This window comes from Chionomys nivalis, chromosome 11 (assembly GCF_950005125.1).
Source record: "Chionomys nivalis chromosome 11, mChiNiv1.1, whole genome shotgun sequence".
NCBI classification, from domain to species: Eukaryota; Metazoa; Chordata; class Mammalia; order Rodentia; family Cricetidae; genus Chionomys; species Chionomys nivalis.
Genome location: NC_080096.1, coordinates 81,177,648 through 81,205,520, shown reverse-complemented (window position 1 = coordinate 81,205,520; position 27,873 = coordinate 81,177,648). Strand labels below are relative to the sequence as shown.

General features: G+C 50.7%; 1 protein-coding gene across 5 annotated transcripts in view; it reads right to left on the bottom strand.

The window, feature by feature from the left end:
* Positions 1 to 27,873, bottom strand: part of Whrn (whirlin) — an 87,777-nt gene that overhangs the window by 38,128 nt on the left and 21,776 nt on the right. For all 5 annotated transcript variants that reach the window (XM_057783953.1, XM_057783955.1, XM_057783956.1 and 2 more), the window contains exons 2-3: positions 20,380 to 20,598; positions 9,060 to 9,185 (exon numbers count right to left, since the gene is read on the bottom strand). In XM_057783953.1, the coding sequence (XP_057639936.1) occupies positions 9,060 to 9,185; positions 20,380 to 20,598 (345 nt within the window). The remainder of the gene's footprint in view (positions 1 to 9,059; positions 9,186 to 20,379; positions 20,599 to 27,873) is intronic.

Below are 27,873 nucleotides of genomic sequence, written 5' to 3'. Positions count from 1 at the left end.
AGGTCACTTTTCTATCTTAGTCTTGAAGATGTCAGCAGTGTTCCTGGGGAGACCAGAGGCGGAGCAGACAGGGCCCACAGAGAAGTGTGACGCAGACACACCACAGACAGAGTCACAAACCAGGAGTCAGAACCCAGCCATCTGCATCAGAAAGACCTGCATGCTGAGAACTACTTCAGAAAGGCTCCACAGTGAGAGCTGTTAGAACTGGCTAGAAGGCGTGAGAGGGAAGGATGGGAACAAGATTGTCAGGACTGAATCTTATCCCTCCCGATCCCAGCGCCTTTGCCTACTAGCTGTGTGACCTTGGGAAAGTGGCTAAACCTTTCTGCGCTTCAGGTCCCCATCGATAAAGCAGGGCTATGGTCAGGGCCTCCTTCTTCACAGGGCTAAAGGACTGTGCCTAGCACAAACCGCCCTCTCACGAGTCTTTAGTGGAGGCTGGTAGGCTATGGACCACTGAGATAGGTCAGGACTCAGCAGGGTGCCTCTCCGGGGATTTGGGCTGTATTGGTTTGCCATGTCCAGGTGGGAAGGTCAGGCATTTAGGCAGGTAGAAGAGGAAGCAGTTCTCTGCAGACCTGGTTAGGAGATGTTTTCTCTTCTATACAATGAGCAAGATTATTTCTGCAATAATAATCTAAAACAGCATTATTCCTGTTCAGTTGGAGCCTCTGGCTTGTCCTGCACATGGTACAGGAAGCCTCATTCCTCCCAGTCCCCCGTCCCCAAACCCTGTCTGCCCAGAGTCTCAGAACAGAGGAAAAAGTCAGAGCCCAGTTCCGCATTCTTGCCCCCTACTGCTGCCTCCTCCCCTGAAGCTGCCAGCCACCAGATTCCCACCTAAGTCTCAGCTTTAGACCACACTTGGATACAATCATCACGTGACTTCTTTGGCCTTTTCTGAGATCAGTGAACTGGTCAGGGAGTTGCTTTGCTTAATACATCTGTTTATACTCTTCAATTTGACTAGATCTGGCTTACTGCATCGAAGGAGAAACTCATTATTGGAGGCAGAAAACCTATTAACGTCCTACTCAGAGGTGTGTTCAGGGTTAGCATTGCTTTTTCTCCATTCTCTACTTTTCCCTCATGCCCTGGGAACACACTAGAAGGGATGATCCGAAGAAACAGTCTGGCGTTTGAACTTCTACCCACTTTTCAGCCCTGCCCCACAATGCAGTTATGACGTAACTATGATGCTCTAGTGCGATTTTCATCTCTCTCTCTCTCTCTCTCTCTCTCTCTCTCTCATGTCAGCTGCATGTCCCTATGTTATGATGCTGTCAGATGCATGTCCCTATGTTATAATGGTGTCAGTCCCATGTCCCTATGTTATGATGGTGTCAGCCCCATGTCCCTATGTTATGATGGTGTCAGCCCCATGTCCCTATGTTATAATGGTGTCAGTTGCATGTCCCTATGTTATGATGGTGTCAGCCCCATGTCCCTATGTTATGATGGCGTCAGCCCCATGTCCCTATGTTATGATGGTGTCAGCCCCATGTCCCTATGTTATGATGGCGTCAGCCCCATGTCACTATGTATGATGGTGTCAGCCCCATGTCCCTATGTTATAATGGTGTCAGGTCCTTGCCTCCCCCTCCCCATGGCAGTGCTGGTGACTCTGGCAGGGTAAAGAGAGGATCATTACCAGGCAAGCAAGCCTAAAGATTTCTCTCAAGGCATTTTCTTTTTATTAGAGACTGCCCTTACTCCTCCAGGAACCTCCCTTAACCTTTGCCAAAGGTCAACTACCCCTGGCAAGGGCAATTTGGGCATGTTTCAGTTCAGACCCACCCTGCTGACTGTCACACAAAACCTGCTTGCTTTTCCACCATTCTGCTCTTCTCTCTGCACCTCCCCTCCCCAGAGATGGCCTTGTGGGTCTGATTCCCAATAAATCTTTCTTTCTGCCCATAGACTGTGCCATCTCGCAAATGGGCATTGATTTGTTTATTCAGTCCTTTCTGTCATCACCTCAGTACAGAGCCAGGCTATGAGTGTGCCCTGCCTTTAGGAGCACTGTGCACACACACTGAATATACTGCATCTACTTACCTTTCTGCTTGATTCCATGTTAGCTCGTCTTTGCCTTCTGGCATCTGAATTACGAGCTGCTTGTGTAGCATACACAGACCCCTGTGTTGAATTCCCCAGAACCAGTGGCTGTGGCTACAGGCCTGTGCTCCCAGCACTCAGGATTACCTGAGGGCAGGAGTTCAAGGTCATCCTCCACATGTAGTGGTTTGAGTCCAACCTGGCTTCATGAGAACACCCACATGCGTACATACACACATACACACAAGACAAGGCTGGCTTCAGATCAGCATTTTTCCTGATTCGAACCCTGAAGGAGTTGGGATTACAGGCTTGGGCCAGCATTCCCGAAATAGAGTCATAAAAGAAAGAAGTCACATGCTGTCTGCGATCTTCCCACCTGACGTTAGTCCTTTTTACCAAGAGCCCAGGTCCTTATATTCTTTTTATATGGAGAACAGTGTTCACAACCCAGACATGGGTGGGTAGTGTGCATGTCTGTGTTTGTGTGTCTGTGTGTGTTTATATGTATGTGTGTCTGTGTGTCTGCGCATATGTGTACATGCATGTATGTGTGTGTCTGTATGTATGTGTTTGTGTGCCTATGCATGTGTGGGTTCATATGTATGCATGTGTGTCTATGTGTCTGTGCATGTGTACACATGTATGTGTGTGTCTGTACGTATGTGTGTTTGTGTGCCTATGCATGTGTGGGTTTATATGTATTCATGTGTGTCTGTGCATGTGTGTACATGTATGTGTGTGTCTGTATGTATGTGTGTTTGTGTGCCTATGCATGTGTGGGTTCATATGTATGCATGAGTGTCTGTGTTTGTGTGTGTCTATGCGTATGTGTGTTTGTGTGTCTGTGCATGTGTGTACATGTATGTATGTGTGTGTCTGTGCAAGTGTGCATGTGTGTACGTGTGTGTATGTGTATGTCTATGCATGTGTGTGTGTGTACGTGCGTGCATATGAGTGTGTGTGTGTGTTGTATGGGGCATCTCTGCCTCCAGCACCTCCAGCCTCTCTTGAGCATGGCTCAAGGCACTGTGTGTTCAGAGCATAGTGCAAGCCTCGTGAGCTCTGTGTGGTTCTGAACCGCCCCTCTCGCCCTCTCTCTGTGAGCTGATGATTCCTGCAGCACAGGGTTTCCCCCATCTCCTCCTGTCAATCTGTAATCCTGGCCCCTGAGATTTCAGACTAGTTTAACATTTCTTGGAAATGACATGGTTTCAGAAGTCCCATTCCACATTCTTGAGGAGGAGAAAGAACTTGCAGCTGCAGTTACAGAGTGAAGCTGAGATAAGCCGCTGCCCCCTCTTCCCTCCCTCCTCCCAGGTTCTGCTTCTGCTCCACATTGCTCTCCTGTTGGCAATGCTTGGGAGGTTGTGGGAACATTAGGAGGTCCGGCCTGGCTGGAGGTCTTTGTCCAGCCCCACGCTTTCCCTGCCTAAGGTCGTTCACGCTTTGCCTTGAGCATTCCTGCAGCTCAGTGGTGTTCAACCTGTGCGTGGTGCGACCCCTTTGGGGGTCACCTAAGACCACCTCCATATCCAATGTTTACATTATGATTCACAACAGTAGCAAAATTACCATTACGAAGTAGCAATGAAATAATGCCATGTTAGGGGGTCACCACAACATGAGGAACTGTATCAAAGGGTTGCAGCGTTAGGAAAGTTGAGCACCAGCACGAGATTCCACGGGAGCCTCTGTTCACCTTCTGTTGCTCTTTAATTTCAGGCAAAGGCATTTAGTTTTCCAACATGTGAATGAAGCTTCAGGATTCATCTTTGTTGTATGTATTATTTTAAGATGTTATTTTTAATTATGTGTGTGTGGGGGTATGTAAGCATTAGTGTAGTGACATGTGAGAGCAAGAAGAAGGCATCAGGTCCCCTGGAACTGGAGTTACAGGAAGTTGTGACATGGGGTCTGACATGGGTCTCATACAGTAAGTGTTCTTCATCACTGAGCCATCTCTCTAGTCCCTGCATAGTTTTTAAAAAATATATCCTTCATTTATTTGTTTCCTTCAATCCCCAGTTTGCTTAGGTGTGTGTGTGTGTGTGTGTGTGTATACAGATGCACATGTATGCTCAAGCATGTGGAGAGCAGAGGACGCTAAGTGTCATGTGATTTCTCTATCTTAACTATTCTGGTGAGATCTTTGACTTGAACCTACAGCATACAGATCTAGCTGGTCCAGCATGGCCAGCTTGCTCTGGGAGCCTCTGTCTCTGCCTCCAGAGTTCTGAGATTACAGGTGGCCACCACACCTGTGGCATTTCTGACATTTATGTGTGTGCTGGGTATCCCAGCTCCTGTCCTCACACTTACGTGGTCTGAGGCATCCCTCCAGTCCCTTTGTTCTCGCTGGATTTGATGATGCTCTCCTGGGGGTATTAGGACCTACATCCATGAAGGACCATGCTCTGCCATGTTCTTTCCTGGTTCAGAGTTTGCATGGTCGTAGTAGTATATCGTCTGGCTTCACAAAATGAGCTGGGATATACGGCCTCGTCTGTTTTCAGGAGGAGACTACACAGTACTTCTTGAACCTCTTGGCAGCTTTATCTGTGAAAGTGTCTAGGTTTGCATTTTCTTTTGGGATGCTTAATAACTACAAACTTCCTTTCTTTGACATAGCTCGGGCACACAGATTATTTATTTTTCTTTTCCTAGGTGTGAATAGTTTGTGTCATTCAAGAAATTAGTTCATTCATTTTAAGTTGTGGAAAGAGAGAACACTGTTTGCAAAAAGCTCTTAGACTCCCAAGAATTATATAAACATTAGATGATTATTTCTGTCATCTTACTTATGACTGTCATAAAATCGGATAAATTCCTCAGCACTGCCAAGGAGTCCATCATGGTATGTTCTTCTGAGCTGAGTTTTTTAAGCCGTCAGGAGTTATAGAAACGTGAAGATGGTATGTGTATTATTTTCATTATGATCATTTAGAGACTTTCTAAGGAACCCTTCTGTCCTCTGCTACTTCTCTCTTAATATCTGGCCACGTTTGGGTCTCCAGGGGCAAGTGGCAGAAAGCCCATCTGAAGGGCCTTCATTTAACCTCACCATCTGGTAATAATGACACCCTTCTCTCGCCTAGAGGGAACAGAGAGCAGCCATGGCTGTCCGGCTCCTTTGCTCTAGATTCCCCATCCTCTGGCCTCTCTCAGCTCAGGTGTAAATGAGTGAAGCTGGAGGCCGAGACGTGAGCATGACAGTCCCTGGCCACTTGTTTTCTACCCTGGAACACTCCCAGGGCACCCTCACTGAGCAGCCATACTGTGGGCAGCAGTGCTAGGCAGCCTGCTTTAGCACAGAGCAATCAGCACCGAGGAGCAAGGGCAGGCTGTGCAGTTTGCAACCTATGTGGGCAGTAAGTTTACTATGATGGTTGATGAATCTTGTTAACTTGACTAGACTTAAATTCCATGAAAACATACCCCGGGTGTCGAGACGGTATTTCCAGAAAGTCTAATTGAGAGTTTACTCTAAATGTGCATGGTGTCTCTCCACGGGCTAAAGTCCCAGTCTGCATCCTGCCTGTGGATGCAATGTGACTGGCTGTCTTACAATCCTGCCCACGATGACTGATTGGCCTTACCCCCAATCTGTGAACTAAAATAAGCCCTTTCCTAAATTGCTTTGTTTGGGCAGTCTGTCATAGCAATGAGAAAAATGAACGAATACAGTCACTAATACCACGTCATCAACATGCCAGCACTCCTGTGTTCAAGCTGGGACACAACGGAGACAGGGCTCAAAATCAGAGCTTGGTCGGGTCCTGTCCTGGCCACAGCCCTTCCTTCATTTCCTGGGCGTCAGGGAGAAGTGCACCCTAGGCTCCACCTCACATGACCGGAAGCTGGGACACGTCAGACATGTACACTCCTGACATGCATAGGACCGGGACTCCACCACCCTTGCGGAGCTGTGTGAAGATCTGAGTGGATGATGTAAGCAGGGTCCCCACCACCTAGTAGGTCCCCAGCACAAGGTGTTGCTCTGAGGAAGCAGAGAGACCAGGTGGGCAGGACTAGAAAAGCTCGTCTGTAGAGGGGTCAGTCCAGCCCATGAAGGTAGCACACAGCCCAGGCTCCCTCATAGATCTGCAAAGCGCAGACCATCCTCTGTCACTGAGGTACCATTTCTTCTCCAAATGTGTGGAAGGCCTGCTCCAAAGCCACGGGTGGCAGAGCAGTTGCCCCACTAGTGGGACATTCCCAGAGGCAAAGGATCCTATCTAAGACAGCAGCCTGGTCCCGGGTAGAATAGCAGTGGGCTCTCAGCCTGGGCAGACTCAACAGAGGCCATGGAGGTGGGCCAACCTGGGAGAGCATCAACAGAACAACGGTAGAACAAAGGATGTAGCTACAGGGCCAGAAGGGCCAGTGCTGGATCCCTGTGTGACCCTGGGCAAGTCACTGCACTTCTTTGAGTCTCAGTTGCTCATCTGTTAAATTGTGCTGTGAAAGCCCCCACCCCCACTGCACAGGGCTATGGAAAGGATTTAATACAAGCAGATGTATCTAAATGTTAGCACCATGTCTCACTCATAATAACCCGTTAATGGATGGTAAGTGCTATTACGATTGCTTCTGAATGCCATTCAATACAGGCTGTCCCTAAGGGAACAAAAGACGCTTAGCGGTTCACTCTTTGGAAGGACTGGAAATTGGCTGGGTATGGGAGCACAGTGTAAAAAGACCAGGAGGCAGGACTGTCCCTGCTGCACAGACCACCCCTGGCTTAAATTCTGGGGGTATGACTGGCCTCCCAAGTGCTTTTCCACTCAGGGCCTGAGCATGCTGCCCCCTCTCTGGGCTCACACTGGGCCCTGGAACTAAGTGGGCTGAGCAGCTGGAAGCCCCGTGGAGGGCGGTGCTGCACCGCAGCACGGAGCGCTATTTACAAATAAAGCCTGTTCTGGCTCTACCACCCACACAAGCAGGCCCTTTATTCCATTTCAATATGCCTAATTCCATGGAAAATGCACTGCAATAAACAGAATTAATCAGTGCTGGATGCCCAAAGAGTGTGGGCAGGTGTCAGCACAGGCAAGGGGCCTGTGAGGGGAGAGGAAGGTGGCAGCCACCACCAAGCGCCTCCCTGCCGAGGACAGCACAGGACTTAACTGAAGGTGGGCAGTTTGCAAGCAAATTACTCCCAGCGCCCGCAACCACCTGAAAAATTCAGGCAATAGGAAAGTTTCACACAAGGTGTCTCCTTTGCCTTCTTCCTAACCAAAGGAACAGAGTATTTTGTTGCCCATCCTCCCAATAGGACATAACTCCTGGAGGTCAGAGACAGTGCTATCTGCTGTCCCCGTCCCATGAGTACGTGTGTGTGTGTGTGTGTGTGTGTGTCCCAATCAGTTTCATTTCAGGAGTAAGGATTTATTTGAATGTGCAATTTAGACAGCAGCTGCATCCCTGAAGAAACTCTTTCCCTCCCTCAGCAAACCTTAGCTGCCTATTAACCCTGCAGAGGGTGGAACCCTGGAATTCCTTCTCTATAATATAATGTGGCCAGGTGCTGCAACCAAGTCCCTCAGCCAGCACTGCTCATGTACAGTTATGCTGACAGTTCTGGATGTTGGACAGCTCAACACTAAAGTGTCAGTGGATTCTGTGCCTGGTGAGGACCCTCTTGCTTGGTCAATGACACCACAGATGAGGGCTCCACCTTCACGGCCCCGTCACTTTCCAAAGGCTCTAACGCTTGGCCCCACACTGAATGGTGAAGATTTGATATGTGAATTTTGAAGAAACACAGAGTCTACACTGTTTACTACAATAACTAATGATACAGTTTGTTTCCTTTTATCTTTTCAACAAGTCTGTTCCTTCACAGGGACAGGAAGGCTGAGGCAGGTGGAGGAGGCTCCAAGGTCACACAGCCCTGAAGGACTGGAGTGGAGCTGGGTCATGGCACTGCCTTTCCCTGTAGAGCCCAGAGTGCATTCCAAATGCCCCACGTTTCCCAAAAGTCGATTTTTGCCTCACCTCCCTGTGACAGTCTGTCTGCCTTGCTGGGGTTTGGGGCCCTGTGGATCCTGAGATGCAGCCATGCATGCATGCATATACATGCACACACTCACATGCACATGCCGGATCCTTCGTGGCACACATCTCTCCTGACCAAGTCTCCAGCCTTGCGCTGGGGCTGGGTACTCATCTAGTCACCTGTGCTCCGACTATGAAGCTGTTCAGCACTGCGTCCCAAACCTCCCCAGCTTGTCTCACGATCTGCCTCTTTCAAATGCCACACCCGGGCCCACTATCAGCACACCACATCGCCGTGGGCCCAGAACCTATGACTGCTCAAACACGGGCTGCCATGGTCTCAGTGATCTGGGCCGGTGTCCTGGCATGCAGAGTCTCTGGCTCTCTGACAAGGGACTCGTTATCCCTCGTAGGGTTCTCAGCTCTGAAGATTACACCCCGGCCTTTGGGATTTAGTCAAGACTCACTGGGCACAAGCTTTGTTTCGAGACCCACCTTAGACCAGTTGGTGGGAACTCTTTATATATGGGAGAACCTGGGGACCACCTCACTCCACCAGGTAGCGCGAAATGATACATGTGGCGTGACTCTCAAGTGCTAAGCACACAGCTCTCTTTAGAATATGAGGTAATTATGCAATTTCAGTAACTGCTAGTCTGGATTGGACGGTAGCCCTGTTGCCTCCTACAGCCACAGGCCAGCTCACGGCTAGCTTCTTCTCTTCCTCTTCCTCTCTGTTGTGTCAGAACGAGCCCTGGGGTCAGGGCCATCAGGGGCATCAACAATGTTTACAAAACAGCAGCCTCAAAAGAGCTGGACTGGCTGATTGCCTATGGCTGTGTGGGAGGCTGCCCTTCTGCTACTCAAAGCTGCACACTACAGACCCAGCAGCCAGCCGGGGCTCCCCAGCTAATCCAGTCCTCAGCTGGGCCACCACCTACTTTGACCTTTCCCACCCACATCCGCAACATGCAGCCCATGGTCCATTGTCCCCTTACCTTGAGCCCACTGATTTCTGCTTCTGAGCCCGGGTCCACGCCAGTGATGTAAATGCCAAGGCCATACTCAGCTCCACCTCGGATTGTGAGGCCCAGGGACCGGCCGTCCCCCAGCACCAGGTTCACCTATAAGGAGAGGGGTAGGCACATAAACCTGGAGGAAGCCAAGTGCTAAGTGGGGAAGGGCGGCACACCACAGAAACCTAAGCCCTTAAAAACACAGGTTCCTAACCAACAAAGTAGTGCAAGGCAAGGCACTACCCCAGCAGGCCCCCTGGCACTAGCATCCCCACGTGCGTTCACAGGTGAGGCTGGTGTACATAATCAGCACATCTTGGGGCTCCAGCCCAAGGGGGCTTCTTGGTCCTGGGCTCAGCCCACATACTTACTAGGGCTTGGTTTCAGCTTGGCTCACTGCCATTTGAACCCACTTTAACCCAGAGGGACTCCCTAGGGAGCTTCCCACCTTTCAGGGGTCTCTAACACCCCTGTTCTGCTAGGCCACACTGCTGTATTCCACCCCATTCTGCACACTTGGGCACAGCAACTCAGGACGTCCCCACGCCAATGTGGGCTGTGGAGACGCCTGGACACAGCAACCCAGGACGTCCCCACGCCGATGTGGGCTGTGGAGACGCCTAGACACTGCAACCCAGGACGTCCCCACGCAGATGTGGGCTGTGGAGACGCCTGGACACAGCAACCCAGGACGTCCCCACGCCGATGTGGGCTGTGGAGATGCCTGGACATTACCCTGCTCAGGAGGGGACCACAGTGAGATGGAATGGGTCAGCAGGACTAGAGCAGAAGGAGGGAGTCGTGAGCCGCATGGCCACAGAGACCACAGGCCGAGACCGGGAACCAGAGAGTTGGGGGCCTTTTGGAGAAAGTGGTGTCTCTGAGGAGCTGGGAGGGTGGACACTTGGGTAGGGCTGTCAGTGCTAGAGGTGGGAACACAAGCTTCGGAGTTGAGCCACAGGGACTCTTAGGGCAGGAGACAGGGGAACCTTAGGCATGCAAGGATTTATGGGGAAAAGAGGAGGGGCTAAGATAGTTCAAACCTAGCCCAGAGAGATAAAATAGCCCCCATCAAGGAAGACTCCTGAAAATGTAAGGGACCCAAGAAAGGACAGCACTAAACACCTGTGGTAGAAAGCAGAGGACATGACCTTCAGGCAGCATGGAGGGCAAAGGTCATTACTAGCTGTCTTTTTCTTTTTTAATGATTTATTTTTATTTTATGTGCATTGGTGTTTTGCCTACATGTGTATCTGTGTGAGGGTGTCAAGTCCCCTGGAACTGGAGTTACAGACATAGAGTGCAGCCATATGTGTCCTGGGAATTGAACCGAGTTCTCTGAAAGAGCGGCCAGTGCTCTTAACCACTGAACTATCTCTCCAGCCCCAACAATGAGCTGTCTTATCCTCCAAGGTAACTCGGCTAACAGTTACAGTGTGTTCTGTCCCCAACCACCAGGAAGAGCCTTTGCCTTCACTCCAGTGCCTCATTTAATCCAGCACCCACTTAGGCAGAGGTGCCAAAGAAGAAAGGACAAGGAAGTCACTTAACGTCACGGGGACTCGGCCCCATTATCTGAACATGAGGACAAAGCTGGCATCTGCCTGCTTTACAAAGACCCGAGCACGGTGCCACATGAAGCTTGAGAAAGTATCACAGGACATGTCCAATAAATGTGACCCACTACTAGCTGGTTCTGCTCTCATGTGGTAAAGCTCTGCAGGAAAACCCCTCCGACATCAGGCAAGTGAATCTGGCCAGGCTGGGTGGAGGTCTGCCCACTCAACTTAGCTCTCTCCCCTGCTCTGTTCCTTTACCCCTGAGCAGCACAGCGGGTTGGGGAAGGGCCCAGCTATGACCCTGTGAGTGTTGTGGTCACTCAGGATAGCCTTCCTCAAGGTAGGAAGGGATGCACGGGGCCATGAGTCACGGAGGATCAGGAAAACAGACATCCTCTCCAGAACCTGTGGATCTGCAGACTCCCAGTCTTGAGGGTCTGCCCCAGCACTCTGCTATCGGAGGCGTGTATGGATTTGAGTTAACCTAGGTCCCTGGTCATACACAGGCTTGTGTATGTGGAAGGTGACAGGTGCTGGCTCCAGAGCCAGACTATTGAAGCTGATAATGTTCGGTAGGTGTGTGGCCCTGAATGAGCATCATCCCTGTGCCTGTTTCTTTGCCTAGAAGGGGGATGGATAGAGCCGCACTGAGCCGCACTGAGAGCTGTACGGGAACAGAAAACACTCAGACAGCACTGGCTGCTGCTATCTGCAGCAAGGCATCAGAAGGCTAAGCTTCTAGAAGGAGGAGCAACTCTTGGGAGGAGATGACTGTTGGCTGCCTCATGTCCTAGACAGACTGGTGGATAGGAACAGGCACTGCCCTTTCATCCGGACATGTGCCTGTGTCTGCACAAGGTCTAAGCCAGGCATAGCCAGAGAAGGGCGTGGCAGGGTCTGTCCCTGGACATGCTCCTGACAGCACAGGGTAATAAGAAAACGGAAAAGGGAGTGTGGGTTATATGAGCCTTCTGGGAAGGTACAGGAGATCCCCTGAGACAAGGGCTGGGGTGCCCATCACTGTCCTACCCAAAGCCCCCCTCGGAGCTGCTCTCACTTTGGGACTGGTGAAGCCTCCGCTGTGACAGCCATGCAGCACCCCTCCCTTGCCAGGCTTGTGTCCTCTCATCAGCACTGGTGTCCAGGCACCGCGCCACCGTGGAGCCAACAGTGCTGACGTGAGTAGTGTGGACTGGGTAGGAGACTCCAGGGCTGTGCCAGCACCTAGTGGCGTCTCCCACTTAGGGATTAGAACCTTCCCATGGGGTCCCTACTGCCAGCACAGCATTGCCTTTCCTCTGGCCCACTCCCTCCTAGCCCTCCTCTGAGGACACTGGTGACACTGGGTTGCCCAGAAGACTCAGGACAATTTCTTATTTCAAGATCCTTCACTGAGTCAACTCTGCAAAGTCCGTCTGCTGCACAAGGCAGTATTCTATTATCCCGGGATCTTCTCAGCAGCAATCCTCCTTCCACAGACCCTGGACTTTCTGGTATGGAAACTTAGGAGCAAAGCCCTGGGAAACACACCCGAGAGCCTTGCGAACTTCAGGGAGGAAAGTGAGCATTCCAGGGCACAGCCTAGACACTGAGTCACACGAGGACTCTGCATGGCTGGAGTGTGGTAGGGACAGCAGAACGCTCGGTTAGCCTGTGACAACATGGGACAAACAAGAGGCCAGAGGAGGTGACAGGCTCAGGCTACTGTTTAGAATGGATGGAGAAAAGCCAGGTCAGTTTCTGGAGACCCCCATGAGATGGGATGATACCAAGGTGAGCTTCAGACAGTGGTAAGGGCGAGGCCAGCTGTGGTCAGCAGGTAACTTCAGCCTCAAGACTATGTTCTGGCAGGACAAAACCAGTCCAGCTGTGCCCTCACGACACAAGCACAGCAAAGGCCCTACCGTACTCCCTGGGCACCTGGATACAGACCTAGTCCCACCAGGCAAGCCCTTCCAGCTCCAAGACACAAGGATTGAGGATTCCACAGACAGGAAATGGAAGTGCCGGTGAGACGCGAGGACAGCAACAGACACCTGAGGCAGCTCCCCCCCCAGATGAAATAGGACACCCTCATCCCCTTGACACCCCTAACAAATCCTTTACATCAGAATAGAACTCAATTTTAATCATAGAAATAAAATAAAATTCTATCAACCCCAGGGCCATCTGCCATCATGCAGTGGAAATCCAACCAGTGTTTGACATGAACAGAACTCATGTATCCCCATGCCAAGCAGAAAGAATACCATTGCTGTGATGTATTTACTAGAACAGGAACAAATCATTGGGGGAGTCACTGGACTTGTCCCCTGTCGCCGTGAAGATGATGCTCAGGTTGCTATACAGTCCCTCCATTAGCATCACTCCTGTTTCTGGAGAAGGAAACTGAGGCTCAGACCTCACTGGGTCGCAAAATGGGGCCACGATCCACACAGTCCTGAGTTGGTTCAGAGGGCTCACCCTTCCACTGCAGGTCAGATAGGGGCAAGCCTTATCACTTCTCTATCTTCCTGCTTTCCACAGGCAGAATGGGAATCCTGCCAACTGCCTGGGGCATGTGCTGGCGGCCTAGCCAGAGGCCATCCCATCACATCCTGTGTGGAGTCCCAAGTCTATCAGAGAACAAGGGGAGTTCCCAGAAGTCAGCACCCTTCCCTCTGGCAGCTCTGAAGCTCTTCACTTCCCCTGTCAGGGTACCTAGGTGGTCCTGAGTCAGTTCTAGATAAGAGGCAGGATGATGGTTATCTGATGGCGAGTCTCAGAAAAATCATCCACTCCAAAAACAGAGAAGAAGAGACAGAGAGAGCGTTCTCAGGACACAGCTGTGTAGGAACTACTATGGGTACAGGTTTGCAGTCGTGAAGCAACAAGCCTGAGGTAAAAACCAACAGCAAGAGGAAGGGAATGCTCACCTCCAGGCTAAGCTGCCTAGCCGGCTACCTGGTCATGCTCAGTGGAGAAATAGCACAATTCTGCGCCCCGGAGTGTCTGTTATCTGCAGCCCAAAGCATCCCTAACACATTCCACCCTTCAGATCCTCCACCCCCCTCTACCCTGGCAGCTTCTCCTCCCTCTGCTGCTCTGAGCTCGCCTCCTTAAAGACCAGTCTTTAGGCTCTGCAGATGGTGAATGGTTTTTGCCTCCATCCTCTTTAACTTCACAAGACCCCATGGGAGACTTCTACCCACAGGATGGCAACACACACCTATTACCTCTTAAGGGGCCTTCTGCCCCCAAAGCCACCCCGTTGTGTGCCAAGCCCTCTTTGGGCTAAACAACCCCCATATAATATGCCATACACCACCTGCTCCAATACCTCTGCTGCGGGCCCACACACTGGCGGGTCACCCTCCTGGATGGTGGCCATCTTTGCTCTTCACAGTACCCGGGGCCCATCAGAGGTATTTGATCAGTATTCTGGACGTCTGTCCTGGGCCTCTGACTGCTGGTGCTGTGCACTGAGCTTATGTGCATGGCTATTACTGATGCAGGCTGGTGGGAAGGTCCCCAAGCCATGCACAAGGGCACGTAGGAGGTGCAGTCAGGTTTAAATGGCTTGTTCCAAGTCAGTGATGGAAAGTTCTAGAAGCAAGCTTCAACCCGGTGCTGCTGAACTTGAAGCTGCTGCTCCTTTGGGACCAGGCTGGCTGGGCCTGCTTCTATGTCTGTGAAGAGCCAGAGCTGCAGCAGCTGTAACTGCTCATCCCAGAGGGACCGAGGCCAGCTCCGAGGTCAGAGTCAGAGACAAGCTGAAAGCGGAAGTGAGGCCTGCCTCAGTTAGTCACCAGCAGTGTGTCCTGGGCGATGCACTCTGGCCCTCATGCCTCAGCCACTCAGCAATACTAACAACACCGTCTGCAAGAACTGTGTAGCTCTGGCCTTTGAGCCAAATGATGCCACAGCACCCCGGTGAAATCCTGAAGCTGTAGCTGGGTAAGCACCCAGCCATCAGGCTGGTATTCATCAGCACAACGAGCGCTCTCAGATAAAGATGGGGACAGCATTATGACATGTGTGCACCAGCAGTGAGAGAGATCTTGCAGAACCTGTCTCTGGGACGGCTATAAATGAGCCAGAACACAGGAACAGAGTCCTCAGCTCAGTCCGCTCCCCAGGGAAGGCTCTGTAAGCCTCCTTCTAAGAGGCCTAGCAACACTCACCCTCCCTCCCACCCAGCTGCACCCCTGCTCCTTCTTCTTCCTGTCCAGTGAACCCCCACCCAGGTCAGGGCTACATCCTCTCACCCTGCTTACAGACATGGGGAGAACGCAGTGAGCTAACTCTGCAGACAGGGTCCTTCCTACAAGTTTGCTTCCAGTTCACCTTGGCTACAGCCAGCCACATCCTCACTAGCTGCAGGACTCTTCTGCTTGTCCTCAGCCGGCTTCTTCCCTTCCTTTAAAAGAGTGTGATCCTTTTCACTCCCAGGATCTTGCCAAGGGTCTCTGCAAATGTGGAATCCATTCTTCTCATCTCGCCATGTCTGTGTTCTGCACAAAGGCCCCTCACGCACCAGCACTCCCAGCCTGCACCTCAGTACGTGGCTGACAACCAAACAACACTGCTCAGGGCCTGTCTTCTTCCTTCAGACGCCTATGCTTCCATCACCTGTTCCTCTGCCCAAAGCTCCCTCCCTAGGCCAGCACCATACTCTCTCTTCTGAATCCTGCCTCAATCCCTGTAGCAGGAGAGGAGAGCACCCTGCCTTGTTCTTTTACCCACCTCAGGCAACGTGTCAGGACAAGTCCTTCTCTGCACCCAGGGTCCACCTCACACTGGGTGCTGGAGTGGGGACGACTGGAATGGAAAGCTTGGAAAGGGACAGGCTGGCCTTGCTTACACTCGCTGTGCCCCCGTTGTGACCTCCAGCACTGTCATCACGCTGCTAAGGTGTCACATAAAGGCCCACGGTGAAGACAGATGAGGGAAAGGCCGCCCCGTGCTAGGGTGACTGACTGCTCACAGGCACAGAAGAGACACCGGGTCCTTGTGTGCTGTGGGTAGGATAAAACAGCACAGCTGCTGTAGAAGATGGTACAACAGTTCCTTTCAGAAGGAAACAGAAACGGAGGCAGGTATGTGTCTCACAGCTGCAATCCCAGTGGGAGAAGGAGAAAAGCCACAGCCGGCCTGGGCTACAGGAGACCCCCATCCTTATAACCAAAACCAGGGGCTGGGGAGATGGCTTGGTTGCCAAGGCCTTTGCTGTGCAAGCGTGAGGTCCTGAGTGTGGATAGCCAGCACCCATGTAAAAATTTGGGTATGGTGGTGTGTGCCTGCAACTCTGCAGGGAGCTCGCTGGCCAGTGAGCCTAACACTGAGCTGGAACGGCGAGCTCCAGATGCAGTTGAGCGGCACTGACTGAGGTAGCCATCCTGATGTAAACCTATGGCCTCCACAGGCACGCAAGGCTGGGGCTAGCAAGTGGGAGGGCAAAGGAGGTAAATATAATCAAAATGCATCATGTACATGTATGTTTGAAAATGTCATAGAGAAACCCATTATCATGTAGAGTTAATATATGCCAATAGAACATTCTAAAAACATCAAAACCCAAGATGCCACATGAAGTGGTGCACACCTATAATCCCAGCATTTAAAGGGTAAAGGCAGAGGGGCTGGAGGCGACTCAGCAATTGAGAGCCCTTGCTCACTTGCAGAAAACCTGGGTTTGGTAGCTCACAATCATCCATAACTCCAATTCTAGGGAATCTGGTACTTTTTTCTGACCTCCACAGACATCAGGCATGCACGTGGTACATACACAAATATTCATATAAATAAATAAAACACGTAACAGTAGGAGAGTGGGGGTTCAAGGCCATCCTTGGCTACACAGTAACTTGAAGATCAGTCTGAATTACAAGAGACACTGTCTAAAAGAAAACACAAAATTTAGACCCAGTAAAACCACACAATCCAGCAGTGCCCAAAGATCTGAGAGTGGACACTCAGAGATGTGTGTATATGCCGTGATCACAGTGGAAGGACCAGAGATGTGTGTGTATGCCGTGATCACAGTGGCGGTGCTCACAGAAGAAGGACCCATCCCAGACGCCCACCGACAGAAAAGCAAGGGGCAGCTTCTCTTACATCCCACACTGAAGGTCTGTGTCCTCAAATCCTCGCTGAAATTAGTCCCCATGCGACAGTATCTGGAGGTGAGGCTTTGAGAGTGGGTGCCATGGAGACAGCCTTTAGCATTAGGATTATATGTCCATGAAAGAAGCTTTGAATCCATGCCTACTCCTCTGCCCTAGGGCACAGCAAGGTGACATTCAAACCAGGAGCCAGATCTTCACAGACACACGTCTTGGCTGGAATGTCTGACCTCTGGAATAGGGAGGGCACATACCTGTGGCTTATGAGCCATGAAGGCCATGTAACAATGGCCCTAAATGACACAGGTCAGTCACAGTGGGCCAGCACTCCATTTTGGGAAGAAAGGAAATTCTGGCACATGCCACAAACATGGGCACATCATGACGACACCATACACAGAGACACCTGGCAGTCACAGAAGGACAAACACAACTTCAGTCCTCCAAGGTTCAGAGTTTAGAGACAGAAAACAGAATGCTGGTCATGGGAGTTGGGGTGGGTGCTGTTACATGACTTCACTGTTTAACATGGAAGGTGTGTGGGTGCACAGAAAGGGAGATGCACTCAGAGAAGCTACTGTGCACTTGGGATCCAGCCATGGTGGCGATCAGTTGGAAAAGCTCAGCAAACATGAAGTGCACTCTTGTTCCTCTATGATTTCTCAGATTCTCAAGACAATGTGAGTCTAGGGAGAGCGCCAGAATAAGAGCAAAAATGGCCTCCACCCACGTTCCCAGGGTTAGCTGCTTTGATTGTTGCTGGGACAAAATCTCTGGTAAAGCAACCTAAAGAAGGCAGAGTTTGTTTGGGGCTCATCATGGTGGGAAGACACAACAGCAGGAGAGAGACGGAATCGCCGCTCACATGAGAGAGAGGAATCGGAGCCCAGTGTCTTTTTGTTTTTTTTGTTTTTTGTGTAGTCTGGGCCCCCAGTCCATGGAATGGTATCTCTCACATTCAAGGTGAGAGTTCCAAACTCAATTAGAGTAATCCAGACAGTCTCTCACAGACACGCCTGGAAGCTTGACTGGAGATCCTGTCAAGATGACAACTGTCACAGACCCCAAAGGTAGAGGCCTAGAGACCTGTTGGCTTTGGCTGCATGTCCCTATTTAGGAGTGGCATCAGACTGGCAGGGTTCAGGAAGTATTTTCCATTCCTAGAGGGTAGGGGTTACCATGAGGGCCGCTTTTTAAAGGCCACCAAAGATGCCAACAGCTCTTCTCTGGAGGCTACTCCAACCAGATTCAGATTAGCTATGGAACAAAGGCTGAGCTTCCATGCTGCTTCTAGGCAAAGTCATGTCGCTGGCACTCAAATAATTTCTGCCATGAACACCCATGCTGTTCCAGGCACTGAGGACTGAGGACAGATCAGGGTTCAAACCAGAACCCCACTGTCATCGGTTTCCCCAGGGATGTCACAGAGGAGGAGTCCCAGGCCCACACAGGTTATGCCCAAGGCCACACAGTTCAGAAGCAGCAGAAGTACCGTTTGAACCGTTCCTGCTACACTGCACACACTTTAACCCCAGGATACACGCACTGGGCCACCTGTGAAGGACGTCTGATTGTCATGGTGGTAGATCCTGCCTCCTGTGGTGTCTGCGTTCTCCCTGCCTCTCAGAGGCAGCTTCCATATTCTATAAGCTGCCCCACAATGCCCATGGTGGGGGATACGGGACTTTATCTAATGTCCCCACCTCCATCCTCCTGTCTACTCAATATCTCAAAGATACTGGGCTCAGTCCTACTTTGGGGACTTTGCACATGCTGTCCTGACTTCCTGGCACTTTCATGCTCCAAAATGGTACTTGGTGGCTCCTTTGTCAACTTCTAAGAGAGGTCCACCCCTCCTGTTACTTCCTAGCCTCTCTGGGAACTTCATTTTCCTTCATGGGCCTTTACCCTGTCCATAGAATAAATAAATGTGTCCTTTATATTGCAGCGTATAGAAAACCTGGGCGACTTGTGCCACCACGCAGTGTCCAGCACCACGGCCTCATTAGGTGCAGGAGTCCAGCCTTTCCGCCACCAGCCGAAACAATCTCGTGTCCTTATAAACTGCCCAGTCAGCGGTGCCTTTATTGCCACAGCAGCAAGGGGGCCAAGGCACAGCTTTCTATATTTTGCTTCCTGGGATCTTACCCTTCTACCTTCACCCTCTGGCTCAGATTCTGGCACTACACACCCTGCAGGTGGTTTCAAGGACTCGGGAAGGTACGCTGTACAACGCTCAAGCCGCATGAGCTCAGGACCAGCCAAAATCATAGCAATTTTAGCTCTGCACTCAGGGTCTACCCAGGACAGCAGCATCAGAAAACAACAAGGTGGACTCTCCACCTGATCTGCAAAGCTGGCTTGACCATTGCCCAGGGCTGATAAATCTCCTAGTGGTGGCCTAAGGCAGGTGTCCCTGGTAGGGAGGCATGAAGGCCTGTTTTCTGGCTGCTGTCCTGTGCACAGCAGCTGGGCTCCCACACACCATCACCTCCCAACAAGGCACTGAAATCTCCCTGCGTCCTTCATATTAATGTTTGTGCAATGAATACAAACCACATTAAGTAAATGTTATGATCTTATCGACAGGAAAAAGAGAGCTGAGGAAGAGTCTGTGGAGGAAGGAGCTTGGCCCCAGACCCCAAGTTATGTGGTCTCCTGTCTGTAAAACAGAAAAGACTCTGGCAGGATAACAGTAACAGGTATTCTTGATCCCAGAAGCACCCACAATGCAAACAGAGCCATGTGAACACACCCAGATGGGTTAAGACTTTGGGGGGGATTTCAATCATTTCCCCCATTCTTTCTTGTATGAAATAGCTCACTCTCTGAAGGAGGAGGAAGACGGTTCTATAGGGACATTTACTGCCTGACCTCCTTTGTACTACAGAACCCCTTTCTCCACCAGCTAGAGGGCTAGTGGTCCTGTCAACCAAGGTTCAATACATCCTGCCAGTCAAAAAGAAGTTCCCTCCCTGAAACAGAAGACTGGATGGGAAGGATATGGGCCACTGTGGTGGGGATCCTTTTGCAGATACACCCTGAGTTTCTCAGGTCCAGTTCTGAGATTACTCACACCTTGCTAGTACATTCTCAAATGTACTAGAGTCAGTTGGTTTTGTCTGTTTACAGCCCAAGGCACTCCCAGGACCATGATGGAGATTGTGCACAGTCCAAGCTTGAATCTGGACCCATGAAGAGTACAATGTACGTAAAGTTCACATGTAAAGGCATGCCCCAAGCTTGTTCTCTGCCCCTGTCCTGGGTGCGAAATCAGGGGCTTATTATGGCCCAGATTCAACTACCAGACGGGAGCACACCCTAGGAGCTGGTGGAGGGTGGGAATCAAGTCCTAGTGCAGAGCTCTATACCAGACCAGAAGGTCCCTTCCACTCTGCTGTGGGAGAAGAGTCACAACAAGCCAGAGTATTTGTACCACTTGGTGGCGGCAGCTTATCCTACAAGGCAATATACATCTTATAGGTCACAAGCAGAAGAGCAAACTTGAGGAATACAAAAGAAGTAAGAGAGCCTGGGTCCTTCCTTCTTCCTTTGAGGGGACCCCTGGGTATACAAAGAGCTTGGAAACCCAAGGCCTCCCCAAGTCCCACCATCTTTACCCGTTCAGACGGATCTCACCCTTTTCTCATCTCCATCCTGCAGGAGGTGTAGGGCACTCCTTCGGTCATTTTCATGTTGTCTCAGGGCGCTGCCATGTGGCTGGGGCAGGCTGGCGGGAGGGGATGTGCTGCGGCCCTGTGGGTCCACCCAGGTGTAGATGTGGTTGGTGACATAGCCCCCAGGGATACGCCCGGCTGAGTACACAGACAGCACCAGCTTCTTGGAGCCCTTGAGAGCCTGAAGAGAGGGAGACACAGTTAGAAGGAGGGGGCACCCCCACTCTGCCATTACTTCACCTCCTATCATCAGGTCTTAGTCCCATTCCCCACACCACCGCATGTGAAAATGGAGCATTGGTCCCATCCTATTTCAAGTGGTCTAAACACAAAGTCATCTCTCAAGATACCTGTGCAGAGGAGAGTGAACTGAGCAGACCCGAGGCCCCTATCCTTACACGGCCTGAATGCAGAGCTGGCCCTGGGCTGGTGTTGGAGACCTTGGCTTTGGAGTGTAGCTCATGCAGGGACTCCCTCTTTGACAATGCTTGTGCACAGCCTGGCTATGAAGAGCACCTGCCTGTCTTCTGCAGTCTGGAACGTGGGTACCATAGAATGCCTGTGTGACTGGTCCCCAATAAGCCAGATAGTATCACACACATATCAGTTTGACCCTAGGAGGATGATGTGTGGGCTAGGCGATGCGTTGAGGGCTCCTAGAAGCTTGGGCCTCCTCTGAACCTCACTGCTGTCACTCCTATCTAAATCTGAGCCCAGTTCAAGGACAGCCCCCATAGGCCCTCTGTACCCATAGTTTGACACCCACAGATCCAGCCACAGAACAAAAATGTTTTTGTTTTGTTTTGTTTTGAATACATCCAGGGACCTGGGTGGGGATGGGTTGCTGAGTGGTTACAAGCATTTGCCATACATATGGGACATTAGACCCCAAGGACTCCAAAGTCGGACTGACATGGCAACCTCTTGTAATCCCAGCAGTTGGGAAGCAGGGACAGGATCCCCAGGGCAAGCTGGCTAGCTAAACTAGTTAACTCACGAACTCTGAGAAGAACTGGGAGACCCTGTCTCAATAAATAAGGGGAGGGTCACCGAGGAAGACATCAAACGCCAAATTTGCGCTTCCATATGCATGCATATGTGCACACACATCTGAGGATTGTATTTTTCAAGTCTGCATCTGTCCTGAACATCCACAGACTGTTTCCTGTTAGCATCCCCTAAACAGCACATGGCAGCAGCTGCTTGCATGGCACGTACGCTGCATTGGGTATAATCCTCTGGAGAAGACTCAGTCTTTTGCTATACCACTTAAAGCTTTTATTACATTTATTTATTTGTGTTTATGTGTATACATGCTCATACGTGGCACATGCATAGAGGTCAGAGAACGACTTGTGGGAGTTAGTTTTCTGCATCCACTGTGTGGGTCCTAGGGATGAAATTCAGGTCACCAGGTGTGGAGGCAAGCTCCTGCTTCCACTGAGCCGTCTCACTGGGTCTCGGGCATAAATGCACTCTGGTGCCGAGTTGCTACAGATTTTAAGGGACAGGTAAATATGCTGAACACGTGTGACACTTTGTGAAACATTCTAGCTAAACACTGACCTGCCTGACAGTGGTCTCGGAACCCCAATAAAATACTAGATACAAGAGTCAAAAACAGAAACATCAACAACAGCAGTTTAACCCTTACAAAGGGCTGTGTGGCAGGCCTTCCAACCCGTGCCTGCATGCACCGTCTCTGGGAATCCTATCAAGGGCAAAGGACCCCCATCCCCCCCAAAAAAAGTCAAAGCTAAGCATTGAGCTCAGAGTTGCCGGAAATCAGTCATTTGGAGATGAAGCAGCTGCCCCTACTGCAGACGCCAGGTGGTTATAAATGAGACAACAGGTTCTGCAGTTTCAATAACAGCTTGTTTAAGGAAAAAGGCTGACTTCCCCTCTCTTCCCCTAATGAAACTTCTCCACCCCCATCCCTATTCCTCAACTACAAAATCTCAGCTTGAAGTGTTCAATCTGTGCTGTGGTGAACTCTGGCCATTACTGGTGAACTGTGCACCCTGATCACGATGCAGGCAGATCTTGAGACATTGCCTCCTATGTAAAACAAAGCGGTTCTAGCTGTGGAGGTGTCTAAACTCTTGTCCTTCATTTCCTCCTACAAACTAAAATCTTACAATGACGGGTGGAGCGGAGGGCAGGAACTCTCGGCCTATACACACAGCAAGGGGTTCCTTTCACCAAGTTACTAACTTCAAGTATAAGCACCATCTTTGCTGTGCAGTTTTCCAGTACAAGGATGGAGAAACACAAGAAGTAAGGAGTAAGCCAAAGTCTACACCCTGGGGCAGAAGCTGAGGTCAGTCACACTGCTGTTCCACAATGCACCTGTAATGGGGACGGAGGCACGGATTCTGGGGGACAGTCACTTGGTATTGGATTAACAGCAAGCACACCTCATCTTAGGGGTCCCAGTTTATAGCTACCCCAAATTTAGACACTGGAGCCCTGTTTTAGTGAATATGAGAGGGTGGGGCCTTAGGGGACGAGGCCATGAGGATGGGGTTTTCATGACCAGATTAGCAGCTCTACACGAAGGGTGGGCACACGCACCAGAGCTTGCTTGCTTGCTTCCTCTCCTGGTCCTTTGCAAGCCAGGAAGGTCACCTGATCACACCTGCATCTGTCTCAGGCTTCAGCCTCAGGAAATGCCAGCAGATCAGTTCCTAAGATGCAAGCCTCCCACTGTGTGATATTCTCCTAGGACGGCCCCAGCTGACAATACACCACAGTTGGGGCTGGTCTGACTCAGTGAAAGTTTCTCTAGGTACTAAACTTGTATGCCGCTGGAAGAGCACACTGACAGAGGCTTTGCAGTGCCACGGACATGACAAACTCTAATGTGAAGTGGGGTTGACAGGCTACAAATCATGGCTTCTAGCACAATCTCAGGATGTCAGGAGAAAAATCATGCAAGAAAACAAAGCATTGAGATCATCAAGCCCAGCAGCTCCCTGCGGATGGGATTGCCTGTGGCCGTGCTATAACGAAAGCACACTGCTTTCGATATGAGAAAACAAGAATACAACACCTAAACTGTTAGCCAATCTGCTCCTCTGGGCAAGGGGTGAGGTTTCTTTCAGACAGCATGGGGCTCTGGCTTTCCCAGGGGGCGGGGCCTAGCTCTGCCGTCCACAGGCAAAGCCAGGCAGGGTGGAAGAGCAATGAGCAGGGCAGCTCTCCAAAACTCCTTTTAGAAAGGAGTCTTGAGATAAGGAGCAGGGAAAGATTTACAGTGTTCTTGAGTATTCCCTGTGGCTCCCCTGACGGAAGAGTGGGGAAAATCAAACCTTTGTGAAGCTGAAGACACAGGAAAGACGGGCCTCGGATCTACCAGGTGTGTTTCTGCACCAGCAAAACAGAGAGTGACTGTTGGGGTACGGGCAAGATCAGAAGGAGCAGAGGCACCTGCACCTTCTGTCCTCACCTTCCTATGTCCTCTTCCCTGCCTGCTGCTCTCTGTTCCAAAAGGACAATGCTTCCCTGCCCGATGCTGTTCCAACCAGCAGGAGTCCTCCGTCCCATCCTGGGCACATGGTGAAATTAAGCCCGACCAAGAACCTACTGTGTACCAGGCCTGTCAAGGGACAAATTACCACCCTGTACACAGTAGGCTCTTATGATACTTATGCTTAGAAAGATGAAGTGTTGCCAAGTGCACAGTAGGGTCTCACAACACTTGGGTTGTTAAGTAACAAGCTGTGTCTGGGGAGACAAAACAGCTCCTGTATACTTCGGATCCTCAAGATGGCTATTGCCTCGCAAAGACAAGGCACGCTCACTCACACAACAGGTCCTCATGTTGTCTGTCCTTGCTGAGGGACAAGGCATCATCAGGTAGTATTATAGGCATCGATGACAGCTGTAGTCTGCTGACATCACTCAGCACACAGTAGGACTTCATGACACCTGCATTTGATGAGGTAAGACATTGTTTCTGATATAAAACATGTCCCCACAACACTTGTAGACTGATGAGAGCCAAAGCTTGGGCTGTCACACAATAGGTCCTGAGAAATGACTGACAGGCTATCAGGGTGCTATCATAAATAGTACCCCCACAGGAAATCACAGCCACCATAGGCACCACCATGCAGCCAGGGGATGATAAGGGTCAAGTTGCAGTCATCCACTGAGAGGCACTGGGCTGGTGGCATGCCCTCTCAAGGCTGTGTGTGTAAATGGGGACAAATGGAACTGTGGGCATGACTCAGGGTCTGTGTGCACAGCAGGTGTCCCGCAGACAGCAGAGCTTCTTCCCAGCTCCCTGCAGGACTCTCCATGGAGAGGAATCCACAGAAAAGCATTGTCTGCAAAGTCAGGAGGGAAAGCGAGGGAAGAGAAACGCTGCAGTGAGCATCAGCATCACTGTCGACTCCACTTGGTCAGTTCTATAAATAGGCGAGCAGCAGCAACCTTGAGAAAGAGGAGGTTAATGCCTTTGATGAGAACACCACTGTTGGTGCCGCCAGGGTGCAGCCTTCAGTGCCCACACCTGAGTCCCCATGCCGCCTGCCCCTACGTTTTACAGAAGGGCTGCATAGAAACCTGAGAGGGGAAGGGGTGGAGGGGTGAGGGTACGAGATACTGCTCAGGACAAGAGTCCCAGACCTCATAAACTCCACCTTCCTCAGTGCAAGGCTGGAGGGCTGCCAGCCACATCCCACGGGCCATTCCGGAACCCGATGCTGACTCTTCTCTGAGGATAAATGTGGCTTCTGGGGTCGTGGAGAGCAAGAACATCTCTGGTGTTCTCTATTTTTCTGGAAAAATAGAAAGAAACAAGAGTCCTGAGGCAGCACTTTCTGTGGCCAGGCATGCTTGAAAGCCAGCCTTGAGCCGCTGGGACGGGAGGGTGCCCGCCACTTCGCCCTCTTTAAGACCCAAAAGTGCATGTCTGGTGGGAGACTCACAGACTCAGACTCAGCTGCTACCTTCTGGTCTCCACTCTGCCTCATCTCCGAGGGGGTCAGTATATAGAGGAGAGCATTCTGAAGGACAGCTGGGGACAGCAAGGTCCCACCCACAAGAAGGTCAGGTCAGTCACCGTACCTCTTTTAGAGGAGCACACCTAGTAACCTGCACCCTCAGATATCAGGGAAAGCGCAAAGACCTCAGGCTGGTGAGAGAGAGCCAGGCCCGACTCCACCATGCCATGCGCAGTCTTGCTAGGGGATCTGAGGTTTGTACTTGCCCTTGCTTGGCCTTCATTTTGCCAGCTGGCAATAATCAGGTTGGACTTTGTGACTGGAAAGGGACCATCCAAAAAGAACTTGTAAATCCATCTGATTCAGGGTCATATAGTGAGTGGTCACCCATGACAGCAGAGAGATCAGGGCCTTGGGACATGTAGGGAGAGACACCAGGCCTGCAGGCTTATGGGCAGGACACTCTGGGGTTGAACACTCAGAACTGCGAGGTGTTCTTATCATGTCGCTGACCCATACCCTTAAGCCTGCTGTAAACTCGGGTCTCTGAGGTATCCTACCGGCTGGCAGGGGCAAGAGGGGTTCAGAAAAACAAAGCAGAACACAGAGGAAGCATCACAGGCATGCCAAGAGGCAGACCCAAAACTGGGTTTATCAAAAACGTCTGAAGGCCAGAGACGGCCCCAAAGGAGAGGTAAAACGCACAAACACCTCTGTGAAAGCAATAGGTATTTGTGCTGCTGACACCAACATTCCTCCCTGCAACAGTAACCCTGGGACCAGCCCGTCTGCCTCAACCAACTGCCTATCTGCTGTCTGCTTCACATATGTCACCATGGTTCCTGTCCCTCTGTTTCTGTGGTGCAAGCTGAAGATCATGGATCCACTCCCTCTGTAGGTGGAGGAGCTCACCGCATGGGCAGTTATCAGAATGCTAGCATGATTCTCACCACAGTCATCGCCTACTACTGGAAAAACCGGACCCAGGGGTTCCCTGTGCTCTTCCAGTGCAATCAGAGTGGTCCCGATCTGACCAGCAGAGAGGACAGGGCAGGTGCTCTCCATCACAGACTGCCATCCAGGGCCATGTCAGGATAAGGGGAATACGGATTGTGCCTACATGTCTCCACACATGGTGCTCTCAGAAGGCCAATCACCTCACTTGGCTTTTTGGCATTGACTCAGATGCCCCTCCACAGCAGAGGTCAGAATGACACAATTCCCTGCAGAGGGCAGAGGAATAACCTGGAACAGCCACAGCACACGACTCAAGGGCATGCTAACACAATGATGGGTTGTGCTCAAATAATGCATGGAAGCAAACATGAAGGCCACAAGGGCCACTCATGCACGAAAGAAACTTCCCGCATCCAAGGTAGGAGAGGGCATTTCAGGGTTCAGACCTCAAGGGGCAGGCTCTTCTCTGTGGGAATGGACTCTAACTTTGATAAAGACTCAGATTATTGGTCTGGAAAGAAAGGGGAGAATGAAGCAAACCCACTCTACCTGACCCCATCTCAGCCAGGGTTTCCTAGCTCTGCTGATAACTTGCTTTGTAATACTAAGCAACCCCCCCCCACGCTCTCTGTGTTGTTTCTGAAAGAAGGAATTGAAGGGGTTTGTAAGACAATGTACACTGTCTAAACCGTAGGGGTTATTAAGACAATATACACCGTCTAAACAGTAGGGGTTAGTATGACAATTACACCGTCTAAAAAGTAACTGGCCTGTATTAGACTCTACTTCTCTATTCCAAGTCCCATCACCTCTGGAAGTGTCCCTGGATTGTGAATGACTCTCTTCCAAGGGCATCCACCATGCTTCCGGGTTTGTGTTGCAGCTACACTCTGGGTTCTAAGTCAAGTTCATCCAGCCTTTAAGGAAAATGCACATTTGCATGTTCTATTTTCTCTATTATCTTGCTTTGCTTATCTTCAGCATCTCCATAAGAGACAAGAGTGTGTCTGTAGTCCCAGCACTAGGCAGGATGGGGGGTAGGTAGTTAGGGACAGAGACAGGTAGATAAAGAAAGGGCTTGCTGAATCCAAGAGCACCAAGTATAGTAAGAGACACTGTCTCAAACATAAGGTAGAGATTGAGGGAGACAGCCAACAGATGCTGACCTCTGACCTCTACATGTATACACTTGGGTGAATATATCTATAAAACACATGTTCATCCACCCATCCATGCATCCATCCACCTGTCCATTCATTCTATCCACCCATCTATCCATCTTTCCATCCACCCACTCTTCTATCTATCTATCTATCTATCTATCTATCTATCTATCTATCTATCTATCCATCCATCCATCCACCCACCCACCCATCCACCCACCCACCCACCCACCCACCCACCCATCCATCCATCCCCACATCCATACATCCACTCATTCATCATGATATTTAATGATCTTTCTATATTGTCAGAAGCTCCCAGGAACCTGTTCAAATTAGGACAAGCCAATATATTAAACTTAAAGTCACAGACTGAGATCACCAGCC